This window comes from Leucopleurus acutus (genome assembly GCF_964270905.1).
Source record: "Leucopleurus acutus genome assembly, chromosome: 2".
NCBI classification, from domain to species: domain Eukaryota; kingdom Metazoa; phylum Chordata; class Mammalia; order Artiodactyla; family Delphinidae; genus Leucopleurus; species Leucopleurus acutus.
Genome location: NC_139143.1, coordinates 136,294,159 through 136,304,617, shown reverse-complemented (window position 1 = coordinate 136,304,617; position 10,459 = coordinate 136,294,159). Strand labels below are relative to the sequence as shown.

The 10,459-nt window shown below is 41.5% G+C and overlaps 1 protein-coding gene across 1 annotated transcript in view; it reads left to right on the top strand.

Moving 5' to 3' along the window:
- Positions 1–2,233: 2,233 nt before the first annotated feature.
- The window catches only part of SGIP1 (SH3GL interacting endocytic adaptor 1), a gene marked incomplete at its 3' end in the record, with an annotated part of 156,269 nt that continues 148,043 nt past the window's right edge, over positions 2,234–10,459 (top strand). The window contains exon 1 of the mRNA XM_082833876.1: positions 2,234–2,346. Within this exon, the coding sequence (XP_082690002.1) occupies positions 2,337–2,346 (10 nt within the window). The 5' untranslated portion in view covers positions 2,234–2,336. The remainder of the gene's footprint in view (positions 2,347–10,459) is intronic.

The window sequence follows — 10,459 nt, the reverse complement described above, 5'->3', positions numbered from 1 at the left end:
AGAGAATTACATAACTTGTACAGGGTCACTAGAGCTCATGAAGTGGCAGAGACAGAACTTGACCCCAGTCTGTTTGACACCAATATCTATCCATGTTCTTAACCATTACAAAACATTTGGCTAAATTCTCCCACACTAATCAATCTGATTTTTGCTATAATACCCTTGTAGTCTTCAGAGCAGTGTAAGTTATACTCAAGACAGGTTTTACTTTGGAATTCTTTCCTCTTTTAAAATTCAACTACCTCATAGATATACAGAATAAGGCACAAGCATGTATCTCCCTGGAGAGTTTCATTTTGAAATTTCAAGGCCATTGAAGTATGTGTCCGTAGGGAGAACAATGAGTTTTTCAAAACTTCTAAGTTGCTAAGGAACTGAATTTTTTTCATCTGTTAATATGGTACTTCAGTTAGCTCCTTTAGTTATATTTTCTTCAGTAGTTCTCAGCCACCAATACCTCATAGTTGCTCTCATAGAAAGAACTAGACTATGACAAGGGCTGGGCAATATCAAAAGTTCATGGGTATATTTATACTATAAATTATTAATAATAGTATTAGAGACTCAGCCTTGATGGTCTAATGCATCATACTTCTTAAAATTATTTCATTCGCTGCTCAGAATTGTTCTGTGATGTAGTGGCCTTTCAGTCACGTTGCCGGATGTTGTCGCCTAGGGTTCTAGAGAGGACTTTCCTCCCCTGCCCATCTCCTTTCTTTCTCCTCTTGCCTCCTAAACTCCTCCTGCCCTCTCCTTCCTTGGCCCCCTGAGGGCTAAGCCTGCTTGAAAGGAAACGAGGACAGCCAGACCCCGGGGCTTGGAGCCCTCTTAACGGCTCCTGGATCCCTAAGGACCAGTCGGGTGACAGTCTCAACCCAAGCAGCTGGGGTGTCATAACCCTTTCCACTTAAATAGCAGCACGGCGCCCCGACCCCATCCCTGGAAGCTGCGTAACCCTGGGCTCCACCCACCCCTCGGGCCGGAACCCGGCACGTTTGTCTCCCGCCGGATTCCCACAGGAATGAACGAATGGGCTTAACGGCGACTACGGATGCTAGAGGCGCTTGGCGAGAAAGGTGTCATTGAGAAGAAAGTTGGTTTCTACAGGGACTGCCGTGGGCGGCGCGGTGGCTCACGTGTGCGCTGGGCCCGAGGACGCGCCGGCGGCGGGATTCGAACGCCGAGCGGAGCTGCGCCCCGCGGTCTGGTCGGCGGCCGGCGGCCCAGGTCCGAGTGGGAGGAAGCGGCGCGCACAGCTGGCTTCCGTCGGGCTGAGGCCTCCCTCCCCGCCTGCTCCCCTCTCTCCCGCCTCCCGCCCCAGAAATTATCTCAAGCGTTGCCAGTGCGATTCCAGAGCCCCACTCGGGTGGGTTCTTTTGTTTCTTTGTTTTAATGACAGTTCCCAGCCCTTCGGCGTGTCATGCGCGATTAATTCTCTGGCTCTTTTGAAGGCAACTGGGGTGATATTTCTTCTGCATCATCCTTTTGGGGATAATTGTTTATGATGTGACGTCAGCCGGATTGATTTTTCTCTCCTGAATGAGAGAGAGAGAGAGAGAGAGAGGCAGAGACAGAGCGCGAGAGAGGGTCACAGATGTGTGCGGAGGCCACAGATAACTGACATTTGGAATTCCTTCAGGGCAAAGGGAGATAGCAATGGGAGCTTGAAAGTGTGCAGCCAAGACTTCAGGCTGCACGGAATAATTAAGAAGTTTTTCTTAAAAAAAAAAAAAAGAAAGAAAAGAAAAAAGAAAAGAAAGTCTCCTCCGCAGCGAGCCACTTAGGTGCTCGTTTCATGCCAGCGTCCCCGGTTAAGGTGGCAGCGTCTGATAATTAATCTCGGGTACCCAGACGCTGCAATAGGCTTAAGAAGACGAAGAGGAGGGGCGGGGGAAGTGCGTCACCAGGTGGGGAAGGGGCTGTGCATTTGGTGACAAGAGGAGGGGATGGGGGTGGAGGGGAATGGGGACGGGAAATAGGTTCTGTGTGCTCTCCGGGGGTATTGTGTCAGGAGATGCAGGCTGGCTACCATGTGACGCGGTCCAGAGCTGAAGGGATTGGCCGAGGCAGCGCAGGCGGTGCAGCTTGGCCGGCTTGCTGTTCCTCTCCCTTTCTCTCGCAGCATCTTCCTGGGAGCCTGTAGGTGAAGCAGCACCACAAGCATCCATGGCCTATCTTTGGGGTTAACACTTGTCTCCTTTGGCTTCAGCATCGGACAGAGCAGATCTCTCGACAGCAGCAGCAGCGTTGTGAGGACTTAGCTGGGACCTGGAATCGTATCCTCCTGTATTTTTTCAGACTCTTTGGAAATTAAGGAATGCAATTCTGCCACCATGATGGAAGGTAGGATGCTTTCTGCTGTGGTTGACTGGCTTCAGGCAAGGTTTGGGCAGAACAGTGTTGAATTATGTGTACAGTCTGTGTTTGTGGCTGGTCTAGAACCTGGTTGCCAGGATTTGCAAGCAGAAATTCTGCAGTTTGCTTGCAGTGGACCAGGGCTCAGACTAATGGAATCAAACCACAGGGCTTCTTGTTTAGCTCAGAACCTACAGAGCTTGCCTAAAGTGCTTGCAAGGAGCTGAGACAGAGCTAGCAAAGAGCTTGCAAAGCAAAGAAGTTGGGAGAGAAGATAAGGTTTTCTGCTCTGGGTTCCTGGGACTACACTGATTAAACATTTACAACGGAAACTTGTCTTCTGAAATTAACATTAGGAGAGGTCATTGACAGAGTTATGCATGCTGTCATTTTCGGTGAACTGTTTAAAAATTCTTGTAAGATATTTTTATCTCTGCAATTTACATCATACTGTTGGGGTGAGAGGTGCAACAAATTTAGTCCATAAGCTATAGTTTTATGGGGCTGTCACTGCAACAGAATGAGCAATAGGAGGAAGATATCTGGGACTCTTGGCTTCTGATTAGGGGTCTTATCAGGTTAAAAAAAAAAAAATTTTGTGCTTCCTAAATGTGTTCTCCATGCAATGGTTCTTAGCCAAGCATCAAATGATTACTTAACTGATTACCTTTTTGCATTCAATTTTAAGTGTAAGGAGGAACTTTCCCTGGGGAGATATTGTTTAAACTCTATTTTATTCTACTAAATTACCCTTCTAAGCTTGAGATGGTGACAACCAAGAGTGCCTCAGAAAAGCAGCAAGCTGATTAGGAAAGAAGCAGGCAGCCCTACCCTGGCTTTGATTTTCTGTTTTCACACTACAGGATGGTGCAAAACTCCTGGCCTTTCCTAAGATGACAGGCAGAAATTTGTCCCCAGCCTGGATTTCACAATGCGGAATCGAGTGCATAATGGGTCTCAAATCAGCCATGAAAATGGCAGAGAGGCCACCTCTTAAGCCAAGGTCTGTCTTACAGATTTTAAACATTCCTTAGAAATTTACCAAAATGGAATAAGAGGAGAATGGTTGCAAAAAACAGAAGCGTTGCCTGTACTTATTTGGCAGAAATGAATTCTTTTTGCTTTCTCTGTCATCATGTCAAACATTGTTAATGTGATTTGGGGAGTGAAGAATTCTACAGTCATGGCCCACAGATTTTAGAAAATAGCCTGAAAAGAGAGATTGGGTATCATTTTGCTGTGGAGACTGGTCTTGTTTGCAAAGGGCTCTCAAGCTCGTTTTTTAAATATAGGCCTAAATAAAGTGAGATTACTAATGCTCTAAGATTAAATTATTTTCATTAATTCAAAATGAAATCCAAAATGGATTTAACCTTTGAGTAACAAGGCAAAACAAACAAGAAAGAGCATTACTGATGAACTTTTCAATTAGAAGCTCACATGGATTACCCTCTTCAGAAAAAATTTGTGTCTATAGAGGTACTAGGTTTCTCCAGCTAAATTTCACGTAGCATTTCTTGAGAATAAATCTGCACACGTTCTGATTAGATTTTAATCTTACACGGGGAAGTGGAAGAGCTTTCCTTTTACTTCTTGCCTTATAAACTATGGACTTAAAGTATCTTTGAAGGAAGTAATATTTTTTGATGCTTATTAATGATTCTCTTGGTAATATTGTCTATTGTGCCACCCCAGAATGTCAGTTCGAAGCCCTGTGATAAGCTTATCTGAGCTGCCTACACTGAAATGAGAACTGTAACAAAGACATGTGTTGGAGCTGAATTAACACTATTGCTCTGCGTTGACCAAATTTATCTAATGAAGGATGCTATCTGAGCACTGTTATGAATTAAAGGTGACACTAGGGGTGCGGTGGCCATCCATCAGATCCTTGCAAAAGAAATTGGATAGGTGTTTCCAGTGGCTTAAACATTTAAATGAAACTAATAATTTTTATCTACCTATAGCTCCTACTTAAATATTATTCAAGACTTATTATCTTCATGGTTCAGGGACTTTAGAAAGGCTGGTGGGAACCTTAATCAGGAATCAGTTTGCCTATCAATGGCCTTCCAACTTAGTTGCCAGCCTTTTTGGCAATATATGCATATTTCTGATATTGCATCTCAGAATTTCACCTCTGAATTGCTCTTACTCTGAAAGTGTGTTATAGCAGTTGTCATTCCCACTTAACTCTTCCCTAGAGGAAGCTAGGCTTCCATCTATCATGATAGCCTTGGAAAGATAAGAAAGCCCCTAAAAAGCACCCTGAAATCCTGTCATGGCAGCCGTCTGCCAAAACGTCAGTGGGCTCTGAGAATGTGTCACCAAACATCCAGATAGGTAACATGCTGTCTTCTCAATTAGTTCATATGCCACACACACACACACACACACACACAAACACAGAGTTGCACACGCATATGTCATCCACACATATACAGTATTTTAGAAAGGGAGTGAACCCACATTTGCATTTGTGTGTGTATATATTTCTGTATTTACTGAAGTGTTTTAGTCCAGTGCTCAGGAAAAGCATGGCCACGGCAACTTTTCAAAGCTACTTCTCTACTTTGTGTAAAACAAGAGTAAACAAATATTCATCAGAATGGCTTATGGTTTAATTTTGTGTTCTCATTTTGATGGAACAGGGTATAAGCTCCATTCATTCAATGCCTATTGGAAATTCTGGCCATAGAAGAGAACTGTTACTACCTCCCCAGTGATTCAAGTATCACAGAAGGCAGTGAAGTACTTCTGCAGGGACCTTAAGCACGTTATCGGTAGTTTGTGGCTCCGTGACTCCTTTCAAATATTTTTCTTTTAAAAAGTATATTTTAAGGGACTCGATTTGTTGATTCCTGCATTCTTTATTTTTTGGCAGTGGTTAGTATTGGGTCTTTCCTAAAGAATGCCCTGTGATGTGGAGCCTTATGTAGTATGACTGTGAAGGGAAAGCGGATGAGCAGAGGGAATTATTTGCTAAACGGCATAGATGTTGGCCAAGCTTACAGTGCAGTCTGTGTGATTAGGGCAACTATTCAGGGATTCTGTTGTTTTTCGTATATTATTATTATTAAAGTTTGAAAATGACCTTTTAGCTACTTTTTTTTAAGATAAGTGAAACTAAGTCAGGGTTTCCAGGGACATTTATTAATTTGTAAGGCAGTCTGGGAAATTTTCCCTTGCGTGGAGGAACTGGACTGGAAGTGCTCATGTTTTCAGTTCCCTATTCAGGCTCTTAGGTGTTTTACTGGAAAGAAAAGTTTAGGGGCGGCCAGTAGTTTCATCCTATAAATAATTTTTGAAGTTAACAAGCATATTTTAAGGGTTTAATTGCAATGTGCAGAGTAATTTAATTAATTTTATTATTTTTACTATTCACAATAACCTGCAAGTAAATGTATTCTGCACTGAGTGCTTCTGCAGTACTTTTTCTAAATTGTAAAAATAAAAACTAATACATTGAGGCAGAAAAATGGGAGGATGGATTTCGGACCCAAGTTCATTTAACAAGAAAGCTCCTATTTTTGATCCCTCATAACGTTTTAAATATGAACTTTTTCTTTTTACTTTGTATCAAGGTGGGTATATTAACCTGATTGAAAGCTAGGCCTTAAGTTTCTTTGGTTGCATCTGTCTCTCTTTTAAATGTGAGTACTCACAGAATCATACCTCTCAATTCCTTGTTAATACCTTTTACCTCCAAAATCAATATTTAGAAAAATTTAAACAATTCTAGATTAACGGATCTTCTGTTGTGGCAGTGAACCTTGTAACAGTAAAGGCTTTTCTTTCCCCTATCTAGAAACGAAGTTTATTTATTTGGAAATTTCTTTGCTGTAATCAAAAAGGAACGAAGCATTTTTGAAGCTGGAACTGTTCATTTTCTAGTTAGCTAAGAAGTTTTAAAGCGAATGCTTCTCACTCTTCTACCAGTTCCCTTCCCAGAAATGGTGATGATATTTTGGAAAATCTTAAGCATGCCTATGAGATTATAATATATATTCCATCCCTTATGTAATTTCTCTCCTTCCTAAGGGGCTCAGGGCTGGAAACAGCCTCCTGTTATGTATAAATTCCCATCCAATTCCCAAGGCCAACTTTAAATCTCTAAAAAGAACATGTAGTCTTTTTTAAAAAAATTAACTTAGATAAACCATGCTAGAAGACTGTGGATAATTCTTTCTGTTGGATTTGGCACATACACTTTCCATGTTTCAAATAAACAAGTTGCAGGAAGTCAGCAACTCAATTTTTATGTTCCTGGGTTTGTTTGGGATCTGGTCACTTGAAACAAGTTTTCCTGTAGAAATGATGATATAAATGATGGTTGCATTCTTTCAGTAATCCATCAAAGGCTGTTAACCTGTTATCTACCTGAAACTAACTATTTGCCATGAAATGTATAAAGAACATGACAGTTACTATAGTAGTTAGCCAAAAGAGAACAATGGCATTAAATGTATTTTCAGTTTCTAATGTTGCTACTTGAGGGGAAGAAGGTTTACTTAGAGGACAATGAGGAGATGGAGAGAAATTTTGAAGGGGTTTTTTAAAAAAATATTTTTAGAAGTTTTAGAGACTCAACACTGGATTTTTCAATTATGTTCAATTTTACGTCCATACTTGTGGCTTACCTATTTGCAATTCAGTTTTATCATATCTAATGCTGTTTAATTGTGATCACTTTATGGAAACTCACAAGTGGAATTAAGAAAGAGAGAAAGATAATTGTAAAGGAGTTGAAAAAGTTAAGGGATTATAATGGATGTGAGCTCACGCGTCTACAAAAGTCTCTGAGGAGAAATTAACTGGAGAAGAGATCATAGGTAGAAGGGAATTAGGGAGCATGCTAAGTGCAGGATTCCTTTGAGGAGAAAGTAGGGTGTGGGGCAGAGGTATTGGATCTAATGGGTTTGTGCACTGACTGCCTAATATTTCTATGGGCTTAGGATGGCTTGCTCACCAGCGGAAGAGCTTTGGGGAAGGAGGTGTAGACTTGGGGAGGAACGAATCTCCATTCTTGGAACATGTATGCCATTTAATTGTACCTACAGGGTGTTAGAAAGATATTCAGTATCTCTATTTAATATTTTCTATCATGTTGCTTCCTTATTTAAAAAAACTTCAATACCTTCTCATTTCTCTTAAAATCTAGAGCATACAGGAGCCGGCACGCTCTGGCCTTCTGTGCTTCTTCAAGCTCATCTCACGTGGCACTTAACACCGACAGCCTTGCTGCCTGTCTCAGAGTGTCTAGAACGAATACTTTCCTGTCTCAGGGCTTTTGCCCCGCCTAGAACACTCTTTTGACAGCTCATGGAGTAAACTGATTCTCTTGTGATCCCAGCAATACTGCCACCTCATCAGGAGGCCTTCCCTACCATCCTTGTCATCCCAAGCTCCCAGACACACACCCTGGGCCCTGAGTCCATCTCAGTGTCCTCTCTCTCCTAAGAGCTGTATTTATTATTCATGGTTGTTTAATGGTGTATCGGCTAAATCTCTCACTCAGAGGTAAGCTCCATGAGGGCAGGAATCTGGTCTGTCATCTCCCCTCTGTATCCTTAGCTCTTAATGCAGAGTGGGTGCTTAGATGTTTGTTTATTGACTAAGTGAGTAAAACCTGATGTAAATGACTCTGATGACTTCATAGTTTACATTATAAGGTATTATTTGGGGCATTATGGTGGATATAAGAAAAATAAATTGCTCAAATTTATGTTCTTACTGGAGAAACAAAATCTATAAACATGAGATAACTAGGGAAAAGATATGTGTTATGGAGTACTAATTGTAAGATACAGATAATACCTTTTGAGAAGCAAAAGAAAAGAAATAGTCCATTTGAAAATATGTACTCGAGCTTAAATTATTTTGGTGATTAGCTCCAAGGAAATGATTTCATACTGGAAAAAGACAAGTTATAGCAGAGCTGTTCAAAGACATTCCCAGAGGCATTGTTGTCAATATCCTGTACCTATTTTTTTTTCTCTTCCTTCTGCTTTCCTTGTATTTCTGCCTTCCTTTCTCCATTTTTCTCATTCTTCCATTCCTCCTTTTCATTCCGGGGCTTTCTTTCCTTTTCTCTGGTTTATGACCAGATCTGAAAATAATAGATTACAGAGCTAGAAAGTTTGACTTGGAATTTGGGAAAGTGTTTTTAAATAAATTAAGGTATGTAAACTAGCGTACTGTTGTACAATGTATTTGTGCATGCAGTGGCAATGTGTTGGTATGTGAGGTTTTTCAGATGCCCAATTATTCTTGATTGGAGAATCTATGAATTTTAGAAACTCAATGCGTTCTCTGAATTTGTGCAGACTGGATTTTTTGGGGTGAAAGAGCATGGACTCAGAAGTCAGACTTAGGTTTGAGACTAAGTGTTGTAACTTCTTGGCTACGTGTCTTGAGAGGATTACTTTACCTTCCCGGGGTTCTGTTTCCTTGCAAACAAAATACGAGCATTGATCTGTCATCCCTCTAGAACTTCCAGCTCTAAGAGTCTCTGGCATTTGCTGAATGATTTGGATTCCACATATTCACTCCCTCCAAGGTTTAAATTCTAATGATTGACTCCTCTTCATCCTACCTCAGAACATACCTTTGCTGACACAAAAAACGATTCAAATATATTACTCTCTACTTTTATTGGTTTATTCTTCCTCTGCTGTCCTTTTGCACTTATGCTACAAGTTTGTCTTGCATCTTTGCTGTGCTAGAAGACAAAAGTGCATCTATGCAAGCCTCTTATGTAGCTTTTAGCATAGAACTATTTATGTGTCCATTAAAAATTGTATATTGAATGAATACTAGGTGTTAGGCATGGTTCTAGGTGCTAGAGGCTCAATAGTGAATAAAACAGATTCCTGCCTGCACGGAGCTTCCTGTTTGGTGCAAGAGAGACATGAAAAAAATAAAATAAAATGCAGAGTACATTGGATGAGGGTAAGGGCTTTGGAGAAGAGACGAGTGGAGAAAGGGGATAGAGGAAGTAGTGGAAGGATTGGGGCAGATGGGGTTGCAGTTATTAAATAGGGTGTTGATGGAAAGCCTTGCTGAGAAGACATTTGAGCAAAGACTTGAGGGAGTGAAGGGAGTGAGCAGCCAAGTAATTAGCTGGAGGAGCAGTCTAAAGGAGCAGGGGGAAGAGCCAGTGAAAGGCTCAGAGTGTGGGCGGAACAGCAAGGAGGCCCGTGGGTCTGGAGCAAAGGTCGGGGGAATGTTCAAGAGAGGTACTCAGAGAGGTAAGAGCAAATAGACACCTATGAGCCCCTTTCTCTCTCTCTTTTTTAAAAAATTTATTTATTTTACTTATTTACTTTTGGCTGCTTTGGTTCTTTGTTGCTGTGCATGGTTTTCTCTAGTTGTGGCGAGCGGGGGCTACTCTTCGTTGTGGTGTGCAGGCTTCTCATTGAGGTGGCTTCTCTTGTTGCGGAGCACAGGCTCTAGGCGTGAGGGCTTCAGTAGTTGTGGCTCGCGGGCTCTAGAGAGCAGGCTCAGTAGTTGTGGCGCACGGGCTTAGGTGCTCCGCGGCATGTGGGATCTTCCCGGACCAGGGATCGAACCCGTGTGCCGTGCATTGGCAGGCGGATTCTTAACCACTGCGCAACCAGGGAAGCCCCCTTTCTTTTTTTTTTCTTTTTTTTGGTTGAAATATAGTTGACTTACAATATCATATTAGTTTCTGGTGTACAACGTGGTGATTCAATATTTTTATAGATTACTCACCATACAAAGTTATTGTAATATTATTGACTATATTCCCTGTGTTGTACATTACATTCCTATTATTTATATTGTATAATTGGTAGTTTGTACCTTCACCTATATCACCAATACCCCCACAACCCTTCCCTCTGGCAACCACTATCTGTGAGTCTGTTTTCTGTTTTCTTATATTTGGTTATTAGTTTTGTTTTCTAGATTCCACATATAAGTGAAAACAAACAGTATTTGTCTTTCTCTGTCTGACTTATTCCACTTAGCACAGTACCCTCCAAGTCCATCCATGTTGTTGCAAATGGCAAGATTTCATCCTCTTTTATGGCTGAGTAATATTCCATTGCATGCGTGTGTGTGTGTGTGTGTGTGTGTG